The sequence below is a fragment of the Ochotona curzoniae genome, unplaced genomic scaffold (assembly GCF_017591425.1).
Source record: "Ochotona curzoniae isolate NIBS_2020 unplaced genomic scaffold, NIBS_Ocur_1.0 contig_1274, whole genome shotgun sequence".
NCBI lineage: Eukaryota > Metazoa > Chordata > Mammalia > Lagomorpha > Ochotonidae > Ochotona > Ochotona curzoniae.
The window spans coordinates 36,481,554-36,506,160 of record NW_024465023.1 but is presented as its reverse complement, the minus strand read 5'-3'; the positions used below and the strand labels follow the sequence as shown (position 1 = coordinate 36,506,160).

The 24,607-nt window shown below is 38.5% G+C and overlaps 1 protein-coding gene across 1 annotated transcript in view; it reads right to left on the bottom strand.

Moving 5' to 3' along the window:
- LOC121170118 (vascular endothelial growth factor receptor kdr-like) overlaps positions 1-24,607 on the bottom strand; it is a 72,744-nt gene that overhangs the window by 3,124 nt on the left and 45,013 nt on the right. The window contains exons 13-19 of the mRNA XM_041001072.1: positions 24,321-24,456; positions 21,545-21,642; positions 20,219-20,341; positions 20,003-20,114; positions 18,633-18,732; positions 18,020-18,125; positions 15,821-15,927 (exon numbers count right to left, since the gene is read on the bottom strand). Coding sequence (XP_040857006.1) covers positions 15,821-15,927; positions 18,020-18,125; positions 18,633-18,732; positions 20,003-20,114; positions 20,219-20,341; positions 21,545-21,642; positions 24,321-24,456 — 782 coding nt within the window. The remainder of the gene's footprint in view (positions 1-15,820; positions 15,928-18,019; positions 18,126-18,632; positions 18,733-20,002; positions 20,115-20,218; positions 20,342-21,544; positions 21,643-24,320; positions 24,457-24,607) is intronic.

Here is a 24,607-nt window from a genome sequence, read left to right as displayed (position 1 = left end):
CATGGGATACCCGGAAGAAGTTCCTGGATCCTGGCTTCGGATCGGCATAGCATCGGCTGTTGCGCTCACTTGGGGAGTGAATCATCAGATGGAAGATCTTCCTCTCTGTCTCTCCTCCTCTCTGTGTATCTGACTTTCCAATAAATAAATAAATCTTTTTTTAAAAAAAAGGCAACCTGTAAAATAGGAAATTATATATCTGATAAAGGCCTAGAATTTTTTTTACCATTGTCTCCACATTATTTTTTCTGTATCTGGGGTAAGGAGGGAGACAAAGGGAGAAACCCCACCAAGCCTCCCACCCATCCCAGAGTCCCTGACTTGGGATATGGTCCAAGGGCACTGCTCAAGTGGTTTTGATAGTTCAATAGTTCTGAATTGTGCAGTGGGAGGGATCTAGGGCAGTTCAACCTCAGAACCTGGGTGCAGAGAGCTCCCAGGAGCCTAATGGAATACCCAAGCTAGGTACGATTCCATGCTTGTGGCCCTGGCCACAGCTACTACTGCCACACAGTGAGCAAGCCTTGGGCGGCCAGTGTGCCAACTGGCTGCAAGCTCTAGGGTCTTGGGGATGTGGAATTGCTGCCTAGGTATGTGCATGAATAAGGCCACTGTGCATGTTGGTGAGGAATCAGTCCTGAGGGACACCCAACAACAGAGTAAATTTTCTTTGAAGGTAAGTGCAGATACTGAGACCTGGTGGTTTCAAGGGGAGAGACCGGATGATCTGTATAGGATTTGTAATATAGAAAGAGCTTTAAATCATTAACAGAAAGGCCAAATTTTAAAAATGGGAAATTCCAACATGGTAACAGAGGTCCCCAATAAATGACCTCCTCCACAGACAAAACAGAACATGAATAGCTGTGTTTGAACGTCAGTGTTTGAAAACTGAACATTAGAACTCAGGGGAGAAACAAAAATTCTCAGGTACACAGAGACTCTAATGGCAGTGTACACACAGGAACAAAGTCCATCAGCAATTGTGATACTGATTCCTCTGCCATTTCACAGGTAAGGATAAACAATGGTCCCCATCATTGTGATGCCACCAATCAAGACAAGACAGGTCCACATTCATCACAGGTCTTGTACCCAGTTAAGAGAGCTGGTTGCCTGAAATCTGCCTAATAATTTTGCTTCAGAGAACAACCTCACATTTCCTGCTCTGAAACCTGAGCCTAGACTGCTGCACCATAGCTCTGTTAAGAGAACAGCCATTGTTGTAATTCATACTGTTCTAGGGGACAGAAGCCTCTGGTTATTTTCACATTTAGATCATGCAGCCATTCTATCACATTATCACAAAGAGCTAGAGCCTCATGAACAAGAAACAAATGGCTCACCAGTTCATTTGTGACCTCAGTTCACTTGTAAATCCACATAATACCCTGCACTACATAGAGGTAGTGCAGCACAGTAGCTACTTCCAAGACCTGAGAAATCAAGGTGCTTATCTCCATGGGTATGTGCCCATATTTCTGCACTTCACCCCCTCCCATGGCTGCCATCTGTGTCCATTGCAAAACTAAGTACTAGAACACAAGCTTCATGCTAACTGCCATCACCACTGCTGGACACATGAATTCACACCAGCTCTGGGCCTGAAAGTGCCCTCCTTGCCTCACTAACCTCACTGACATCAGTCTTCGCCTCTACACGGCTAGAGGACTTGTCCACAAAGTATCCATTCTAGTCCTGCCTGAAGCTGCCAGAGGCCTTTTTGTCTATATCACTTCCTCAGTAGGTCCCAAACATATGCCCCACTTAGTTCACAAATCTAGCATGATCATCATCGATGACGGGAATTGTATTCCCCCATGACACAAAAATATGACAACAGCCTTGGTACTCTTGCTGCCATTTCTAGATGATCTGCCCAAAGTAGACATTGCCTCAGCACCGCCTGAGGAAAAACTTCATCATGATCTTTATCTACATCTCCAAACTACCACAGTGTGGCCACTAACCACCTTGGACGAAGAGAGACTAAATCCCCATGCAGCTTTTGGGTATGAACAGGTTTTCCTACCTTGTTGCTGAACTCACTATACCCTAAGCCATTGATTGCTCCTGAAGAAGCAATAGTGATAATATGCTAGAAAACCAAAAGAAATTATCATGAAAGTTTTCTACTATAGAAACCACTTTATGAAAGTGGTACAAACAATGAATCCCCTAGTCACACAAAAGGCAACAAGGCATAACATGAAACATGAAAAAACAAGTTAACATGATACCTCCAGAGATGCACAATAACTTTCTAAGAATAGAGCCTACAGTTGAGGATATTAATGAGATGCCTAGTGAGAAACTCAAAATCATGATCCAAAGGAAACTCAATGAGTTACAAGGAAATGTAGGACAATAATTTAATAAAATAAAGAGCTCAAACTATGAACATCAACAAAGATGTGAGATCATAAATAAGAATGAAAAAGAGGGCCTGACACATTTGCTCAATTGGCTAATCCTCTTCTCACAAGTGTCAGCATCACATATGGGCCCCAGATTGTGTCCCAATTGCTCCGCTTCTCATCCAGCTCCCAGCTTATGGCCCAGGAAAGCAATGGAAGATGGCCCAAAACCTTGGGAACTTGTACCTGTGGACAATATCCAGAGAAGCTTCTGGCTCTTAGCTTTGGGCTGGCTCAGCTTTTTTAGCTGTTGCAGCCAGCTGAAGAACAAAAAAGTGGATGGAAGATCTTTCTGTCTCTCCTTTTCTATAAGTCTGACTTTCCAATAAAAATAAATTAAATCTCAAAAAAAGAGAATAAGACAGAAAAATAAAACATTAAGAAAGCAAAATAAATCAAATACATTTTTGAAAGCTCCAGAAACAGACTTTATGAAGCATTAAAAAAATAATTTACACAGTTTAAGACTGATATATTTTTTTTAAGATTTATTTTATTTTTATTGGAAAGGTGGATATACAGAGAGGAGAGACAGAGAGCAAGATCTTCCATCCGATGATTCACTCCCCAAGTGAGCACAACGGCCGATACTATGCCGATCCGAAGCCAGGAGCCTCTTCTGGGTCTCCCGCTTGGGTGCAGGGTCCCAAGTCTTTGGGCCATCCTCAACTGCTTTCCCGGGCCACAGGCAGGCAGCTGGAAGGGAAGCGGGGCTGCCGGGATTAGAACCAGCGCCCATATGGGATCCTGGGCGTGCAAGGTGAGGACCTTAACCACTGTGCCACCGCGCCGGGCCCAAGACTGATATTTTAAAACATGCAAGTGAACAGGGAGGATGGGAGGGGAAAAAGAAAGAAGGAAAGGAAAAGAAACTCTTCTACATTCATACCAGGTAATGCTATTTAACAATAAAAAGTATTGAAATTTAGATGTGGGAAACAACTTGGATAACCTCAAGGGAATGGATTTGGGTAAAAAATGTCAGTCTCATGAGCACAGAGACTTCATGATATCATTTAGGTAGCCTATGTGGTATAACATAATTATAAAGAGCATCTTAGCAATTGCCATAGATTACATGGTTACAATGGGCCTTAGTTGTTCTAATAAAGGAGTAGTAACAAATGGCTCATGGAGATTTTTCTGTATTAACTGTGGTAGTGATTACAGATAGTTGTGCCTAATTAAAAAACTGTGTAAAGCTAAACAAACACACACATCTTCATAATTGTATAACCAGGAAAATGTTAACAAGCTCATTAATTATAACATTGTCACTTCCTTAGTAATGACATAGTACTAGCTATAAATCTCAAAGATGTTAGCATTGGAAGAACAGGTGGAAGATACACTGGATAACAGTTTTAAGAGAAGGACTAAGATATATGATTATATATATATATATACACACACATATATATATACATGTATATATATATATATAATAAGAAGAATATATCCGTTTAAGGTGGGCCAACATAAATATTTTGTCTGATAGGAGAGAAGTGTATTTAAGAAGAGCAATTTACGTTTTTGGCTCAACATTGTCTTGCTCCTCCCTAGTTGTTAGTAATGATAGCAGGATGATTCCGGTGGCTAAATAGTGGATATTTTCTCCTGAGCCATATACGAGATGAGAACTTTGAGTACTCCAATGACAAGATCATGCGGGCTTTACTATAATCTTGATTTTGTACTTTCATATAAGCAGTCATTCTCTATTTTAGAACTTTGAGTGACGTAATTCGTCCTTTTATGCAAAGAATCACTGTGGCTATTTCAAGGATAATGGGTTACAAGGAAGGAAAAATTGAAGCTGGAAGACCAATATGTGGCTACTTTTGAGTCCAGGTGAGAGAAGATATTGGCAAGGGATATGGTGAGAAGTAGATTCATTTACTGATCATTGAAGGTTAAATAAATTAGCAAAGTTACATGGGTACCAGTTCAAGTCCAAGCTGCTCCAATTCCAATCCAGCTCCATTCTAATGGCATAGGAAAAAAAGGGCAGAATATCACAAGTTCTTGTACCCCCACACCCACATGAGAGATCAGATAAAGTCCCTGGCTCCTGACTTTCCCTGGCTCTACCCTGGCCATCATGGCCAGCAGGGAAGTAAAGCAGATGGTGAAAGATCTTCAGTTGTCTCCCTACCCCTCCCTGTCATAACTCTCAGATAAATAAAATAAATCTTCATCGTAACAGAGCAGGGCTTGGGTCCCACGGCATGGCCTAGTGGCTAAAGTCCTTGCCTTGAACGCACCAGGATCCCATATGGCCGCCGGTTCTAATCCCAGCAGCTCCAATTCCCATCCAGCTTCCTGCTTGTGGCCTGGGAAAGCAGTCGAGGACGGCCCAAAGCCTTGGGACCCTGCACCCACATGGGATACCCGGAAGAAGTTCCTGGATCCTGGCTTTGGATTGGCATAGCATCGGCTGTTGCGCTTACTTGGGGGGTGAATCATCGTATGGAAGATCTTCCTCTCTGTCTCTCCTCCTCTCTGTGTATCTGACTTTCCAATAAATAAATAAATCTTAAAAAAAAAAAAAAGAGCAGGGCTTGGAGATGATAGTAATGTGAGCTGTGGATTCTGGGGAGTATCTATGGATGATGTTTCTCTCATCATTAAGGATTACACATATCCTGAGTGACCACAGATTTTTTTTAAAGATATTTATTTTTATTGGTCAGATATCCAGAGAGGAGGAGAGACAGAGAAGATCCTCCATCCGATGATTCACTCCACAAGTGACTGCAACAGCTGGGCTGCGCCAATTCAAAGCAGGGACCTCCTCCAGGTCTCCCACATGGGTAAAGGAATCCAAGGCTTTGGGCCATCCTCGACTGCTTTCCCAAGCCAGAAGTAGGGAGCTGAGTGGGAACCGGCGGAATTAGAACCGGCGACCACATGGGATCCTGGCGAGTGCAAGGCAAGGACTTTAACTACCAGGCCACTGTGCCGGTTCCCACAGTTATTTTTTAAATGATAAAATTCAAAGGGCTGACAGACACATGAAAAAATGCTCAGGTTCCTGAGCTATCAGGAAAATGGCAAATCAAAACCACAATGAGGTTCTTTCTAACTCCAGTGAGAACGACTTATATACAGAATTCAATCAACAATAATTGCTGGCAAGGATGTAGGGGAAAAGGTACCTTAACAACCCATTGTTGATGGGAATATAAACCAGTGAAACCCTTCTGGAAGTCAGTAGTGGAGAATCCTCAGAGAATAGAAAATTGATTTACAATATGATCACCCATGACAATATATACGAATGAAATGAAATCTGCATGTGCGAGAGGTACTTATAACCCCATATTTATAGTAATGCAATTCACAATGGCTAAGACATGGAGACAACCCAAAGGCCCATCAACAAATGAAAGGATAAAGAAAATGTGGTGTTTTACTCCATCGAATACTACTCATCCATAAAAAGGATGAAGTCTAACCGATTGTAACAGAATGAACACAGCTGGAAAGCAAAACCAAATCCTCAAAGGACAAATATGTTTTCTCTGATAAGCAACAACTAATACAAAGAACACACACACGTTTCCAAAAAACAAAAATCATAAACGCTGTAAGGGAAATTAGCATAATGGGAAGTAATGAATGCAAACACCATGCATCTTTACTTCCAAATAACAGAATTTTCATCGCTATTTTAATTGTTATATTACTTTATTTTCTTCCTTTTGCTACATTTATAATGGTATGATACGTTTATATATCAGAAATTTAAGCTTTTAATGATGAAATGAATGACCATACCAATTTAAAAAGTTGAGACAACAGGAGGGAGAATCAGGAAGGAAGAAGGAGATGAAAGAAGCAGAGGTTTGAACACCTATGTATGCAGGGAGATTTGATCATTTAATTATGTATCTAGGGAAAGAATATAGAGAAAGCTGGAAAAAGGGTCAAATACATGTCCTAGGCAATCATTGTAGCTTTTAATGACACCATGAATCGTAACCACACACACACACACACACACACACACACACACACACCACGTGATGACTAACCCAAATTACTATACTCACCCTAAGGCCATGATTCCATGTGGCCAGGAATGGATTTCCAGGCACTTTTGTCTTCTGATTTTATCCCAGTTCAGAACAGTGGCATAGTCTCCTGCAATACTCTGGACAGAAAAAAAAAAAAAAAGAAAAGAAAAAAGAAAAAAGAAAAACACAATGTAAACATGTTAGTTGTCTAGTCCATAGAACCAAGCATCTAAAATGAAGAAGACTCTCAGGTCAATTACTTTCCTCCTTTCAGTAACACAAGCATACCTATTGCCAAAGTTTTATCTGTGCACAAAGTCATCGTATTTTGGTGGAACTTATATGTACAACTTCAGTGTTATTTCTTAAAGGGAAACTTAAAGGACCTGTGTTGTAGAATAGTTGAGTTAAACCACTGCTTGGAATGCCCATATTCTATATCTGAGTGCTGGTTCAACTCTCAGCTATATTGCTTCTGATTTAGCTCCCTTTTAAAACACAGGTAGAAATCAGCAGATAATTGCTGAAGGACTTGAATCCTTGCTCCTCACATGGGAAACAGTATTTACAGTTGTTATTGTTCCTGGCTTTCTGTGCCACAAACAACATATTATTTTTGTTTCCTCTTTTCACATCCATTTGCATCATAATGCCTTTGTTAACTGATCTTTCAACCATTTCTTCCTAGGCCAACACAAGACTCTAATAATGCTCCAGTCTAAACTTCCTCCTACAACGTCCACACTCAGTTCAAAGCAGCCAGAAACGAACTCTACCAACCAGCACCAAAAGCAAAAGTTGGAATGATATTTTAGGCAGAGCAGGATTCTGGCCTGAGGTTATCTTCCAGGTCTTATCTCCTCAGGAATGTCTGGAATGCCCTGCAGGAACTACTCAGCCTTTTGTCAGCCCACCATGACAAGTACCCTGCACTACAGGTCACTGGCATGTGCCAGGAAGTGGTCCCTCAGACTCTTCCCTAACTAATAAAATCCTTTGCCTGAACTAAAAGCCACCTGGATCTGATATTAGTCACATTAATTTGTGGCTCTGAGAAGGTCTGTGAACTTCATTATTCACAAGCGTTTCATTGTTTTGAGTATCTTGTTGAGATTTTTAATTAAAATAAAATAATCTGTGTGGTGTAAGATAAAAACATCCTCATGCTCAATAGCTGAAGCTGAGCCAATCTGAAGCCAGGAGCCTGGAGCCTCTTCTGGGTCTCCCACATGGCTAAAGTGTCCCTAAGGCTTTTGGCTTTTGTTGACTACCCTCCCAGGCCACAGGCAGGGAGTCAGATAAGAAGCGGGACATCTGGGATTAGAACTGTCACCCATGTGGGATCCCGATGCACCGAAGACGAGGACTTTAGCCTGTAGGCTAACATGCTGGGCCCTCGAGTATTTTAAACGTATTATTTATTTATATTTATTTGAAACACACATTTAGAAAGAATAGAGAGACACAGAGGTAGTTTACTCCCCAAATGAGCACATTAAGCCAGAGCTGAGTTGATCTGACGTGAGGAGCTTCTTCTGAGTCTCCCACCTTGATACAGAGGCCTAGACTTGAGCCATCCTCTGCTGCTTTCACAAGTCATTGTCAGGGAGCTGGATTGGAAATGGAGCAGCCATAACTAGAACCCAGTCCATATGGTAAACTGGCATAGGCAGAGGATTAGCCTATTGAGCCACTGCGCCAGACCTATTTCAAGTATTTTTACGCTTACTCAGGCTGCTTTATGGGTGTATAGAAAGCCTATTTTAGAGAATGTTCCAAATCTACTCCAGAAGAATATGTATTTTGCTGTTGTTGGGCACAATGTTCTACAGATATCTGCTCATCTTATGGTTTACAGTGCTGCTCAATTATTCTATTTTGCCATTTTTCTGTCTACCTGGCTTAGTACTAATAATATTTTCATGTCCATGGTTAGCACAGGGTTCATTAAATATATGCCCCTGGGATAGAAAATACTATTCTTGTTCAGGGAGAATCAGAACTAAATGAGTGCTATGAGAAGGAATTAGGTTTGTCTTTTTAATTGAACTTCAAGGACATCTTACAATGATTTACTAGATTTATGCCATCCAATGACTTTACCGACTAGTGTTTGAGACATAATTATTCATTATGATTATGGGAGTCATAAGCGAAAACTATTTTTGTGGTGAGCTTTAATCAAAGGTGTGAGGATTATGTATAATTCCACTCATTTTGGAAGGCTTTTAAGACCAGTGACTGGATTCTAAATGCAGTATCGGTCTGGATGAAACAGCAGTCTTTTCAGTACTGATTCTAACAACTGAGTTTTAGAGTGTGAAAAGTACTATTCCAGGCTCTTTTTATTAATGAATGTCCATGTGAGATCTTTGGAAATTATAAACCTTGAAATTTACATGTTTACCAGTTTTCTAAAGGCAATAAGCTTTGCATATGACCATGAATTTTTTTTTTTTTTGCTCCAACATCCCTACTGTTAGCTCTATCATCTTCCGTAAATCATATGATTAATCATGACCTTGGATTTCCTAAATATTAAAAGGGTGGCTAAAAAAAAAAAAAAAAGGGTGGCTAGATTTCATACTCTCTCAGGACCTTTATACCATTCTTAATAGCCCTTTCCCAACTTTTAAAAAATTAGTTTATGTCTTGTTTTTGGCATATCTGTAAGGGTTATCTATTAGGTAACTTCCATAGGGAATGCAGTTGACCATTCCATTGTCTCCCAAAGGAAACAACAGATATTGTTTAACTCGGAGTCATGGAGAGATCAAAAAAAACTAACCACAACAGCAGCTTCATCCTGTTTCTTTGTCACTTGCATCTCACCAAGCAATCCAATCAGTGGATCCTTCTGGGACTCAGTGCTGTTATGGAGAGAAATTAAAAAAAAAATATATATATATATATATATTTGAACTTTACTTTTAACATTACAATTTTTAGAACCTATTTTTACTAACATGTATCTGGAATTAAAAAATCACAATCACATACAACTTTGGATATGGGCCAATGCCTGTCCTCACCACAGAAGGAGGATTAAAACAATAAATCAGTAACTTAATACAATAAAGACAGGTTTTACCATAATAAAGGAGAGTACAGAAGTACAGAAATCCTGTAGATCACAGAAAGTAAAACCACATGGAGAAGGGAAGGAGGCAAGTTTCCTGTACCACCCAGTTTCCTCAGATAAATTCAGCTTGCAAGCAGAGTGGACCTCTTTCTTCTTGAAGAAGATAAATAAGCAAGAACTCCCCAACAGGTTCCTAACATCATCACAAAGTCCTACAGTCTACATTCTCAGATAACCCTGGTCTTTTTAGGCACGGAGACTATTAAGAGGGTGATAAAAATGTACTACTGCAAGGAGTCCACATTCTGTAGGGAAGCATGACACCCATGGCCCAAAATTTTACTACAAAGTGCCACCTTAAAATCAGTTACTGCTTGAACTCATGCTGCTTTAATGGTCAATAGTCTGTATGTGTTTTTATCCCTGAAGCTCAACTATTATGGCACCATGCTCACCCACACAGCAGAACACCATACCAATTGATCTATTTATCTATCGACCTATTTGTTTGAAAGGAAGATTTTTATGGAGATAGAGAGAGAAGGTCTTCCATCTGCTGAATCATGCCTGAAATGGCTGCATTGGTCAAAAAATTCAAAGCTGGGAGACAAGAGCTTCTTGTGGTCCTGTGGGCCTTCCACAGGGTTGCAGGACCCAGGACATCTTCTACTGTTTGCCCAGACCAGGAGAGAGAGAGAGAGAAAGAGAGAGACAGAGAGAGAGAATATGAGATCTCCCAAATGCTGGTTCACTTCCCAAATGGTCACAATAGCCAGAGCTGAGCTGATCTGAAGCTGGGAGCCAGGAGCTTCTTCTGGTTCTCCCACAAGGGTACATGACCCCAAGACTTGGGTTGTCCTCTGCTCCTTTCCCAAGCCATAAGCACAGAATTGCATTGGAAGCAGAAGAGCTGCAACATGAACCAGAACCCATGTAGAATGCTGGAACCGCAGAACAGAGGATTAGCCTGTTGTGCCACCAGGCATGCCTGAATCAATTCTCTCTCAGTATCAACAGGAAGCCTCAGATTTTACCAGAAGCCCTTAATACCAGTACATACACACAGGACAGAGAACAGACCCCTTAGCATACTGTAGATGCATGATTGAGAAGCACAAAACCTGAGGTTAACGGTGGGATCTGGGTAAGTTTCCTTCCATTTCTCTTGGCTCAGTGATCTTGGCTTCTAATGTGCACATTCTAGCATCAGATTTGCTCAATCCATAAGACTTGAGGAAGTATCTCTGTTTTTTTGTCTTATCACTTAAGGCTCTCTGTTGCCAGTGCAAAAGCCCCATAGTCACACTTGCTCATACTGTGGGACTTGGAGAATCATCCTTTCCATGTCTCATGGTTCGGGACACTTGGCATTCAATGAACAATCTCAAACTCACCTTGTGAAACTTAAGCAGTTTTTCTCTGTATTATAGCTCAGGGCTCAAGATTAATAGTGAATAAGCCCATCAGGAACTACACTTTACAAACAACCTTACAAACCTGAGATCACTGTATATATTTCCAACAGCTTTAAGACTGCAGTTGGTGGTACTAATAAACACAATGCCATTCACACTTGCCTTCTGAAATCTAGGGACAGTCTAATTTGCTTCCCACAACTCAACTTTTGCTGTGGGTAGTATGTTCTAGCATACAGCAATGTTCCCATCTGTTCCAATATTATACTCAATAGGGAAAAATTGAAACTGTTTTCCCCCATTTTTTTTTTTAGCAAAACAGTGATGTCCCTTTCATCTGTCTTAATTGAAAGCATTAGCAGAAATATTTAGAATATTTGTCTTTTCAATAACTGATACTGGCAAAGCCATATACACATGTGCTTAAAAATGAAATAAATTGCTACCATTCAACATGAATTAAATATCTAACTTTAATATAAGATATTGTAATTATCAAATTGCTAGAGTAAAAACAGGGAATACAATTTAAGACATTAGTATAGGAAATGATCTCTCGGAACATACCACAAAAGAAAATGTAAAGCTAGACAAATGGAATTATATAAACTCAGAAGTTCCTGCACAGCAAAGGAAACCAGCAATAGAATGGAAAAAAATGATAGAATAAGAGAACATATTTTCAAGGTACTTAACTAAAACAGGATCAGTATCCAGAATACATCAGGAACTCAAAAGACAATCAATCTCGTTAAGAAATGGGCAAAGATCCTGAATAGATACTCCTCAAAAGAAGAAATATAAATACCCAATGAATATATAATAAAATGACCAGGGCCAGTAACCATCAGGAAAAGGCAAATCAAAATAATTATAATAACTTTGCTCCTGTTAAGATGAATATTTATTTTGTTTTATTTTTGTAATGAAGTTGTGCATTACTATTATTAAACAGTATTAAGACCACTGGAGTGCAGACATACACATAAGGGTTATAAACAATAATCAAATTAACAAGACATCAGGTTTACTAATAAGAAAATATATTTTCACTCATAAGGAAAGATACAATATAGTGTGTCTTTTTTCACTAAATCTTAAAGTTGCATCCATTTTATTTCAGAAGATAAGATTTCATTACTTTCTATGGCTAAGTGGATGGGTATTTTGAAAACGATAAAGAACAACAAACGCTGATGAAGATGCAAAAAAGGAAACACAATACCTTTGGCAGGAATATAAGTTAGTAAAGCCACTGTTGAAATTATTCCAGAGATTCTTTAGAAAACTAAAATTAGAATGGTCATATGAGCTAGTGATTCCACTATTAGATATATAGCCAAAAGGCAGGAAATCATTATTTCTAAGAGACCCTGCTCTTCTGTGTTTAGTGAAACATTGTTTATGCTAACCAAGATATGGAACGAACCAATGTGCTGATCATCAAATCAATGTGTGATGAAAATATGGCGTATATATATACAATGGATTATTATGCAGACATAGAAAAATTATGTCAAAATGTGTTTGGGCCACTAGGTGTGAAAATGCCTACTTTGCTATATTCAGGGAATCTGCGTCTCTGCACACCGATCTGCTGGGCTCAGCCTTGGTGAGCCAGGAAACTGTGGCTAGCACACTAACCCTATTCTGCCCAGTCACTGTAGCAGCCTGGATGGTCCTCCTCTGCTTGTGCAGTTTGGCCTTTATGATTATTGGTTTGTACTGCTTGTTTGTACACATATTGGTGAAAGTACCTTGCCAAGCACCTACTTAACTGTTTTTGCTTAGTAACCCGAATCCTATACAATTGTCATATAATCCAATTAAGTTGGATCAAGTTCCCTGATACTGGTCTCTGGAGGTGTGGACAAGACTCCAACGCTATGCGCTCTTCAGCTCTTCAGCTGGCTTCTCCATTTGGCTGGAGTGGAGACTAGAAAGTGGCTCCTCACCCAACAAGAGTGAGTTCACAAAATGGAAGGCACTGTAGGACATTATACTAATGAAATAAGAGACACAGTGAAACAAATTCCATATATTTCCTTTCATATACGGAAGATTAAAAAAAAAAAGAAAAACTCAATCTAAAACATACAACTAGAGGATGGGAGTATTGAAGGCAGTGTAAGTTAAGGCTGGACAAAAGTACCAAAATATAGACAAGAGTAAGCTCCTAGTGTTATATACCACAGTGGAGGTAAATATATTTCACAGCAATCTGTTATATGTTTCCTAGACAACTAGAAAAGAGGAATTCAGAGACTCCCATCACAAAGAAATGACAAGCAAAGCAAAATTATAATTACATTGAATGATATAACACACATTATATGCATTTGTCAAAATGTCACATTGTATCCCATAAAGAAAAATAATTATTGCTAATCAGATTGAAAAGGAATGTTTACCTCTAAATATTCAAGTAACCTGAAACTAACATGATTTGACCTGCACATGTTGAATACACTATCACATTGTACTACATAGACACTTACAATTAAAATTATTTTTGAAGTTCAAAGAAGACAATACTAATTTTCCATGACTTAAAAAATGCTAATTTTCCATGACTAACTTTCCATGATTTATTTATCATTTATATATATATATATTTCAAATAATGAAATAAATAAATTTATTTCAAATAAATAAACATATGTATAATAGATTTGGTATATATGGATAAATAGGTACATAGATAAAATTTCAGCCTTAAGAAAATATGGAAATTCGTCTTTCTGCTGCAACATGGATGAAGTTGCAGAACATTATACTAAATGGAATCAGCCAGATGCAGAAGTGTAAGTATTGTGTTATAAACCTTAAAATATGCGAAATATGCGAAAGGCAAACACACTGTGATAGTAAAGTCTATAACTAAGGTGCAGTGCAGAGGGTATATGGGAAGACACATGATGGACACAAAGTCTAGAGATCTAATCTTCAACATCAGTGTTACTAAGATTATAGCATGGTTTTAATTTAAATAAGTAGATTTTGACTATTGTCACACAGGAAGAAAATACTCACTATGTGAGATTATAGAGGTATATATTGATGTTCTTCACTGTAACCATTTTATTATCTATATGTATACCATAGCATCAGTCCATAAGCCCCAAAAATATGCAATAAAACTTATTTCAAACATAAAACATCAATCTATTCTCAGAAAATTTTAATTATATACCTTTATAAAGCACAATATATTTGGATTGATTATATTAAGCAATTACTGTATCTTATTGCACACCATTTTATGTGGTGAGACATTTGAGATTTATTTAAAAATATGCACTAATTTTTACTGACTATGATGGCCTTGTTGTAAATAGATTTCAAAAATTAGCTTAGTATGTCTTCTCTCCCTTTTAGTATTGCTCCCTCTTTGTGTGGCAGTCATTTTCAAATTTATAGTGATTTTAGCCTACAACTTTGCTTTGAAGCAGAGCACATGTTAACCCTGTGGAAAATCATCTGACAATGTCTATGACAAGTTTGTGAAAATTTAGTTATTAGTGATATTAAAGGCAAAGTGACCTTGGGCATATGACAGTTTCATGACTGCTAATCTTGAATCCTCAAGGTACCAGTTAAGAATTACGTTACTGTCAGCATATCACCACCAGGTATTATGGTCCGAATTTCTGTATATGAAAACCGGGAAGAATATTGTCTAAAATTAGGAGTTCTTCTTTTTCACAATTATTTATTAAAGGCAGAATTATACAGAAGTGGATAGAGCTAGAGATCTTCCATCCATTGGTTCTCTTCCTAAATGGCTATAACAGTCAGAGCTGTAACATGCCAAAGCTGAGTCTTTCACGTGGGTGTCAAGGATTCAAGTACTTGTGATATCTTTCACTGCTCTTCTAGGCACACCAGCTGGCTGCTGGATCAGAAATTAAGCAATCAGGGAATGAAACTGTGCCTATATGGGATAAAGACATCACAGGGGCTGTTTGTGCTACTGAGCAGAGTGACTGTTCTTAACTTACCCTACCGGTTTCATGGGAAAACGAAGATTCATAAAGGGAAAGTGACTCGCCTATGTTTATGTTAGCTCTTCTGATTCCTAAGGCAGAGCTCAATTTTCTTTACTCAAACACCTTTTACAGAAGTGAAAAGAGAAAGAAACCTCAATTGAGAATTACAAGACTGTGTATATTTGGCTGACCATGTGGTGCAGATAATAAAGCTGCCACCTGCAATGCCACCATCCCATAGACATTGAATGCTGCTCCACTTCTAATCCAGCTCCCTTTAATGGCCTGGGGACAGCAGTGCAAGTGCTTAGTTAGGCTCCTGACACAAAAGTGTGAGTACAGAATGAAGCTCCTAACTCCTTGGTTCAGCATGGGTCAGCCCTGGCGGTTGGAGCCATCTGGGCAGTGAACCATCAGATGAAGCATCCATTCTCTCTCTCTTCCTCCCCCCTCTCTTCTTTCCTCTATTACTCCCTCCTTTCTCTTCTGTCTCTCCTATTTTTCCTTTCTCTTTCTCTTCCTCTTCTTTATCCCTCTCTCCTTGTAACTGAGTTTTTCAAATAAATAAATACATTTTTAAAAAAAAAAAAAGACTGGGTGTGAATATCAGCTCAAGTGTTCAGTTGTAAATACTCTATATGGTTCACTGGACATTTGCAGGGTCCATTGCAAAAGACGAAATGAAGGTGAATTAGACAAGGCTGAATAACACACAAGCATAAAAGTGTTAGTCCCTTCCTATTGCCTGAATCTTAGATGCTTGGTTTCAAAGATCCTATAATGGTGTCTGCCGCTCTAAAGCCTTCATAAAAGAACAACAGAGAAGTGAGAATGGAATCTTGGCACTTGATAGATGATCTGGAATAACAGCTAAAAAAGAGAAGCTACGGAATCTCACCTGTCTTCCAAGGTGGTATCATTGCTCATGGTCTCTTGCACTGGATCCAGATTCATAAAGGTGGGCATTCCATCAGTGCCACTGAGGGGGATGTAGTCTTTGCCATCCTGCATGAGAAAACAGGCATGTAAACCATTTCCAAGCAATAAAATCTACTAATTAAAACTCCATGATTGCGTTTGACCACAGGACCAGAGTTGTGAGGCAGGCTGTTAAATTACTTGCCTGTCATAGCAGTATCCCATATCAGAGTGTCAGAAGAGAGCTGCTCTGCTTCTGATCAGTTCCCGCCTATGCACTCGGGAATTCAGGAAGTATCTAGGATGGCGGCACCCATGTGGGAGATACAAATGGAGTTCTAAGCTGGGCCTGGGCCAGTCTCAACTGCTGTGGTCACAAAGGGAGTGAACCAGCAAATGGAACATTTCTTCTTTTCTCTGCCTATCCTTCTGTGTCACGTTGCTTTTCAACTAAATAGAGTAAACATTTGAAGAAACCAGGACGAGTTATTTGTTTTCATTTCATAGTTTTAAAGTTTGCCTTAGTTTGTAATTTAATTCAAAACCTTTGCTATCAGTTTGATTCTGAACAGGTTCTGCTGTGCTAGAGTAGTTGAGAGTAAAAATGGATTTAAAAACAACTGCTGAATTTTGGTTCATATCATAAGAATTTTTCTGTAAGATTTTTTTCTTCTCTTCCCATTTTGCATATCTGTTTTGCCTTTTTAAACAATATCAGCATCTTATTGAAAAGTGAAAGCTTCTTCTTTTGCAGTGGCAGAAAGTTTCACATCAAAATTGCCTGCAGCTAAGTGGAATATATAAAATATGTCAAACAAATACAGTGATCTGTCTACACTTGCTTCCACATAAGCCATTAATAGGTACCATTTGCTTTCTTCATGTTTCTTCTTATCAAATCAAGAGGAGACCTATTGGCCTAGAGCGATAGCCTAGTGGCTAAAATCCTTGCCTTGCATCTGCCAGGATGCCATATAGGCACCAGTTCTTGTTCCAGTTGCTCCACTTCCCATCCATCTCCCTTCTTATGGCCTAGAAAGCAGTTAAGGATGGTTCAAAGCCTTGGGACCCTGAACCCATGTGGGAGACCCAGAAGAGACTACTGCCTCCTGGCTATGGATCAGCTCAGATTGATGCTCATTGCGGCCACTTGGGGAGTGAGCCAGCAGATGGAAGATCTTTTTGTCTGTCTCTCCTCTCTGTAGAGCTGACTTTCCAATAAAAATAATGAATCAATCTTAAAAAAGAGGAGACATATACTTGAGGGAAGAATTAATTGTTAAACAAAAACTGAAATTGTTAACTTCTGTGATAGCAAAGTATGTTTAAATACAGGAGTAAATTCTAAGCCAAGATTTATTCCAGGACACCATCAAAAAGACAGGTTGTGCAGATGAGGCTAAGTTTAAGACTATTTAAAAGGAGAAAAATAAAAGCCATTGTACTCTGTCTTCTCTGCAAGTAACTAAATTATAGTATGTTATATCTTTAAAGAGGTGTAATTGATCATTTTATCAAGTAGAACTAACCATACTGATACTCTGAGAAACCACATAAACTTTTTGAATGAATTATATCAGTAGAAACACTACAAAGTCACATTGAAAGAGATAGTACAAATGAAAAGTCCTTAGTCTCCTCAGTTTTAATGACAAGAAGCACATTGAGAAACCTACTCAGCTTCAATTGTGTTCTACCACTTATCAAAATAGGTGACGGCAATTAAAAAAAAAAAAAACAGCTCTGTCTCATGTATCCAGAATTTATCATATTCTAAAATTTCCAGTCTCTTTGTACCCCTTCTTCCTGACAATCATCATATTCTACTGAAATACTTAGCTTTCTCATTTGGCTCTCTTGCTACCTTTTATGTTTTTCTAGATCATGAGTCAATTTTTTGTTATCTTGATATGCCCTGTGTCTAGTGCAGTAGCTGGAATAGCTCTGATGCTCAGATATATTCATGAAGGATTGTTAATGTCCCTAATCACATGCACCTTCTACAGGTATTATTTTCTTTATTTTTTGATTTCACCTACCCTATTACATTATAAGTTATTGTCTTCCTGAGGACTGATTGTAGGCATAGTCCATCTTTGTAGTACTCGGAGCTCTGATAACTATGCTGTAGTAGACAAAAATAAAGTGACACTGAGCCAGTAAATGAAGCAATGCATACCTGTTGAACACTGGCCTGAAGGAGATCTCCAAGACGCCCAACCAGGTCAGAGAAATTGGGTCTTAGGGTACACACACTGTGCCAGCAGTCAAGCATGGTCTGGTAGCTGCAAGTTGGAAGAAAAAAAAAAAATCCAAGCTCATCGTGTAAGCTTCAGTTCCCATTGCTTCTCTAATTTTTGTTGTGGATGATACCTCAAGTCATATGTTCACAAGTATACCAAAGTGTCTGCTTTACTACTGTCTTGAAATAAGGTTTTTGAAAAGCTTGCCTTGTCTGTACCTATCTATTATCCCTATGTGCCACATATTTCAGCTATATTTGCATAGGTATATATATATATATATATGTATAAATAGGTATATATATAGATATATATAGGTATATATATAGGTATATACCTATGCAAATATAGCTGAAATTATATATAGCTGTGTATATATATTATAGCTGAATTATATATATATATAATCAACCATTTTAATTCTCCTTATAGCTCCACATACTTAGAAGAGCAAACTAATATTTGGGTATGTCACCTAATTCTTTTGCCAGTGTAAGAGTGGTATGAATTAATTTACTTTGATGACTCTTAATCTGAAAAAGAGCTTACATTTCAGGAGTGGAATATTCAGGAGATCTCATTCGTGTTCCTTCCTTAAGTCGACGGCAGAAGTCTTCATCTATTTGTACTCCTGGGTATGGCGAGGCACCTGGCGTATAAGAAAAGGCACATTGTCTCAATCAAGTTCATGGAATAAGCAACTCATGATGTTTTTATCAATAGGACACAGTAAGAGGATTCTGAGTATGGTAAATAGATCCATGTAGAGTATGAGCCACAGGACACATATCCAATTTGCCAGTACTGGCTACCATCTCTCACTTCATTTGCCTAATAGGAACTATTCAGCCAGAAACTACATATCCGATTTGCTTGAAGACGATACAGATTTCCATTGAGTTTGATATGTGCCCCATGATTCCATGCTTTCAACGGGCATTTTTATCCATTGTTCTATAATTTTCTTGGCATTTAACCCATCTTTCAAGATAATATGGAAAGATCTTGCATTTAATCTTAATAAAGTGTTATTAGATGTCTCTGAGAGATTTTCTCACATTTCTTTTAACTGATAACATGCTAGGGGATAGCACGATGGCAAAACATGTAATATCTATTACATGGTCCTATTCCCAAGGGCGTAGGAACAATCAGGTAGTGTAATTCCAGTTAGTGTGAACATCTGTCTCTGACTTGGGAAATAAAGTCTTGATAGCATGGAAACACAACAGAGAAATAAGGCTTCAGAGTAATTATTAAGTTAATAAATGAAAAATTTGATTAAAAATGTTTAACACTGATGATTAAGGAAAAGTGCATATCTCAAGTGTAAATCATAGTTTCAGAAAAACAAAACACAAAATATTCATCCAACTCTGTTTAAGCACCATGTCAACACAGATATAAGCTATTTTTCAGCATCATGACTCTCTTCGTACTGCTTATATTCAGTAAATTTTCAATGTTTGAAAGACATCTTCTAAATCATTGACAATCAAGTTGGTCTCAGTATTGTAATTTCTAATGTTTTTTTTTCCAGCAAATACCCATTCATTTATTGAACAGTTAATACATGTAGCTTATTTGTTCAGACAGTGAAAACATAGAAAAGAATGGAAGTCACTGATGGGAATATGATGGTGGTGCACCAGCTTAAGACTAGGTCTAAGTGATTAGCATCCCTTATCACAACGCTGGTTCGAGTCCCAGATGCTCTGCTTCCCATGTGGCGGCCTACCTAGAAAGTAGCACAGGATGGCTCAAGTGCTCACAGCCCTGCCACCCACATGGGAGAAACCCAGATGGAGCTCTGGGTTTCTAGTTATAGTTTATCTTCAGATTTGTAATCTCTAACAGTTCTGTTTAGCAGCTGCAGCATTTAAGAATGAAAAAGGTGTACAAAGAAACAAAACACTCACCTAGAGAGAATATTTCCCAAAGCAAGACTCCAAAAGACCACACATCACTCTGGGTGGTATAAACCTTGTCAAAAATTGCTTCTGGTGCCATCCACTTAAGTGGGAGTCTAGCCTGGAAAACCAAGAAAGGATAGAATCATTGGACTAGTAACTACAACCCCAACAAAACCAAAGATCCTAGGCTTAGTACTTTGTACTAGGGAACCTTGGACTTACATCTCCTTTCCAGACATAATCAGGATCTTTGTAGATGTCTCTAGCCAAACCAAAATCACAAATCTTCACAACATTGTTATCAGCTAGAAGGATGTTCCGGGCAGCCAAATCTCGATGAATGCACTAAGTAAACAGAGAAAGGTGTCTCAGAGGGCAACCAAACCCTGCAGTGGCACAAGGTAACAGATTCTCAGCCATGATAAGTATTGAAGATTAAATGTGAATGTTAAAATGAATGAAAGATCAGAGAAAGAAGGTGTTTTAGAAGTGTCCAGTTTCAGAAAAACATTTGAACTTAACATGTGTGAAAATACAGACAAATTTGTCCATTTTGAAATTTGGGTAGACAGAATCTGCACTACACTGGAGTTATAATTCTCATTAGCATTCACAAACATAAACATTTCCCCATTTCCCCGTCCCGGCCACCTTTGGACACTGGTGATTCCATTACTCCATATCAATTTCTTCTTCTGCATTTCACTGTAAGTGTCCTGAGATACAAATATCATTTCTTTCATGTAGACAAACACAATGATTTCTTAACCAGTCTCTCTGCTTCTACTTTATCCCTCTGCATTATTCTATATTATATTTTCGGCTATCTAAATACAATTCCTAAAGAATCAACCTTGAGCAGGTGAATGTCCTAACAAAAATTTCTATTTTGTGGAAATTAGAAATCATCAACGTTCAAATTACTTGGCACATCATTCAAGCTATATCAAGTTACTTAACTCTATCCACTGCCCATTAGCCACCATGCATTTCTATTCTAAATTTCCCATGTCTTCATAATACTACATAACTATAACTTCTCAGAAACCTTCACAGATTTTCCAGGCCTTACCTCTAACAGTCACAAAGAGATTATTTCATACCTTAATCATGTCAGCCGTATTTTATTATGTGTAGTGTTTATCTTCACTGACACTGATATCAGGGTCAATACTTACATTTACCCTTCATACCTTATCTCCAATTAACAAAAATAAACAATACTGAGAAATTTCTTTATTAAATGCATTTTATCTGAGTATGAAAGAGCACGTAAAAATCATTGCTCAAATTTATATATACAGCCACCATCTACTTTGAGTTTGCTAAGTAAGTCTGTAACAACAGCACTGTAGCAGATGAATAGCTGTCTCTAAGGTTAATACACATAAATTTCTCAAAGAGCAATTGGAAGGAAGGAAAAAATAAATATGAAAGTGGACTTAAAAAAAATAACACTACCTACCATGGAGTACGGTGTCATGGAAATTCACCCACCTTATCTTTATAATCAATGAGAATAAAAGAAAAGGAGTAGAAGATGCTCACTTTTCTGGAAGCCAGGAATTCCATGCCCTTGGCTACTTGGAAGCTATAGCAGATCAGGTCCTCCAGAGTGAGGGGATGCTTGTAGAGATCATCCAGATCTAGAGAAGAGCAGAGATGGTTGTGCAAGGTCAGCAGTTGAAAAAAAAATCACAAGTCAAAAGGTAGTGATAGGGAAATCCGACCATTTTGCAGAACGTGGCAAATTGTTTTGACAAGAGGCCTTGACAGATTTACCGCACTAAGACAGCATATGTATTGTCAAGTAATGAATACATACTCTTGTGAATCACTGTAATCTGCAGAATTGTTTCCAGGGGTTCAACATTTACCTTGAATATTTTTTGGTCATTATGTACTTTTTTTAGGAAAAAAAAAAAACATTGTTTGACCAGATTTTCTTGCCTCTTCTGGGTGTGTTAAGGAATATAAAAGATGATTTATAGATGTCAAAGTTTTGGAATTTTTAGTAATTATTCATGATTCATAGTGACAAGAGATCTGAATTATAACCAAAATATATGGTCATTATGAATGTGAGGTAGTCTACTCATTGCTGAATTACCTTTCCTTTAATTTCTGTTAATGACTATGAAGTCTACAGCTATTTGTTGTGCATTTTTGCATGTAACATCAACATGAGAATAGGATTAGACAGTCTTTTAAAAATTCAAGTCCAACTCTCACAATTTTACAGGGAGGAAAACAAGACTAAATAAAGGACCTAATTAATGTCACACCATAGATCCAGTAATAATAAAAAAGAAGAAAACAAGAAAAATAAAACGCATATACTGATTATCAGATTAGTGCAGCATCTTTCATGTCTTTAGTCCAGAAAGATATCATATATGAAGGTCCACTTGTGACAAATGGGATAACAAAAGGAGTAGAGCAGACACAAGAAGACAGTCATCTGGGGAAGAAAAGGAATGCTAATCAATGTCACATCAGGCAGAACAAAACAAGTGCCACTCTAAGGCAGTGCATGTCTCTGTATGTTTGGACTTGTAGCATGGAGGGAAGAGGTAGAAGGTTTAGTTTTAACTTTTACCTTCCTTTCTAATTAGCTACACAGAATAATCAATTATTCAAGCCAATGTTGAATTAGTACAAATTGCTCCAATTCTACTAATTGCTTATGTTTAAACTAGATTTATATAGTTTAGTAACTAGTTACTGTTCCATGCTCCTCAAATCACCTCACCACTCTGTTTACTCCACCTTTATTCAAACATGATTCAGGAAATAAAAGGTTTACCCTGGCAAGTGACATGTAGCATTGGTCAAACATCAGTTACTATATTTTAAAAATGTTAATATATATTGCATATGAATTAAAAATTGTACACATAATTGATTTAAAAATTTATTTGTGACAATGTTGTGGTGTAGCATGTTAAGATCAAGATCCAGCTTCTCCACTTCTAATCCATCTCCTTATTAATGTGCCTGGGAAACAATGGATAATGGTCCTGATGCTTGAGTTGTTGCACCCAGGTGGGAGACCCAGAAGAAACTCCAGGCTTCTGACTTTGGCCTGGTCTAGTGCAGACCATTGGAGCAGTTCAAGAAGCAAATCAGACAAAAACACTCTTTTGCTCTCTTTCTTTCTCATCATCTCAGTTTGTGTCTGTGTTTGTACTCTGTCTATCTACCATATCTCCCCTCTTCCTCTGTAACTCTGCCTTTCAAATACATTTTTTTAAGATTTATTTATTGGAAAGTCAGATATACAGAGAGGAGAGAGACAGAGAGGAAGATCTTCTGTCTGATGATTCACTCCCCAAGTGAGCGCAATGGTTGATGCTATGCCAGTCCAAAGCCAGGATCCAGGAACTTCTTCGGGTATCCCACACCCAAAACTTTGGGCCGTCCTCGACTTCTTTCCCAGGCCACAAGCAGGGAGCTGGATGGGAAGTGCAACTGCTGGGATTAGAACCTGCACCCATATGGGATCCCGGTGCGCTCAAGGCGGGGACTTTAGCCACTAGGCCACACTGCCGGGCCCTCAAATACATTTATTTTAATTAATTATTTAGTTAGTTATTTCAAAGACAGAGTTGCACAAGAGTTAATTCACTCCCCCAAATGGCAGCAACAGTCATGGCTGGGCCAGGCCAAAACTAGGAGCATGGAATTCCCTCCAGGTCTCCAGCATGGTAAGGGCCCAAGCACTTGGGCCATCCTCTGCTGTTTCCCCAGGCTCATTAGCACCAAGCTGGGTCAGGAGTGTAACAGTTGATGCTCATGTGAGATGCTGATGTCACAGGCACTGATTTAAGCCACTATGATACAATGATAGCACCGGCATATTAACTTTTAGTACCCATTTGCTAATGTTTTCAAGATATACAGAATGATTAGAAATATCATGCAGCATATGCCAATATTTTTATATTATCTCCATTCTGAATCTGTTTTCTCCTCTAACAAATGGAAATGAGCATCTCTACTCATCTCATACAAAGTCAGAAGAAAGAATTCATGCAAAATATTTTAAAAACTGTAAAGCTCTAGACCACTATAGAATAGTATCATTATGAACTACCTTTGATTGTTAATGTAAGTGTAAACTGAGCATGCAGTCAACTCCAATGCTGGGCAGCAATACTTATGGGAAAAGACAAATGTTGTTCTGAAAGACCTCTCAACTCTGGCCCAGCCTTGATGTTACTGGCCATATTCTCCAAACTGAAGAACTTAATAGTTTTGACTTTTGACCATGCTAACAGAGCCTACTTATACATACCTACTCTTCCAAGAAGGCGACGATTGCTCTCTTCCTCCTCATCAGAATCACTGTAGCTCTTGTCCTCAATAAAACCAGAGCTGGTGGAACTTTCTGTGCTGGCCACACTCTGCAGACGGTGCTTAGTTAGCTGAGAGAGTTCGTTGTCAGAATCATGAATGGTCTTCATCTTCTTTTCTATATTGAGCTGAGCCTGAGAGTTTAAATATAACCTTAGAGTTGATAAAAACCTTAAGATCACCTATCCCACCCAACCCTGTTTCTATTGAGGAAACTAAGGTTCAGAGCGATATGACGATCCCATATTCTGAGAA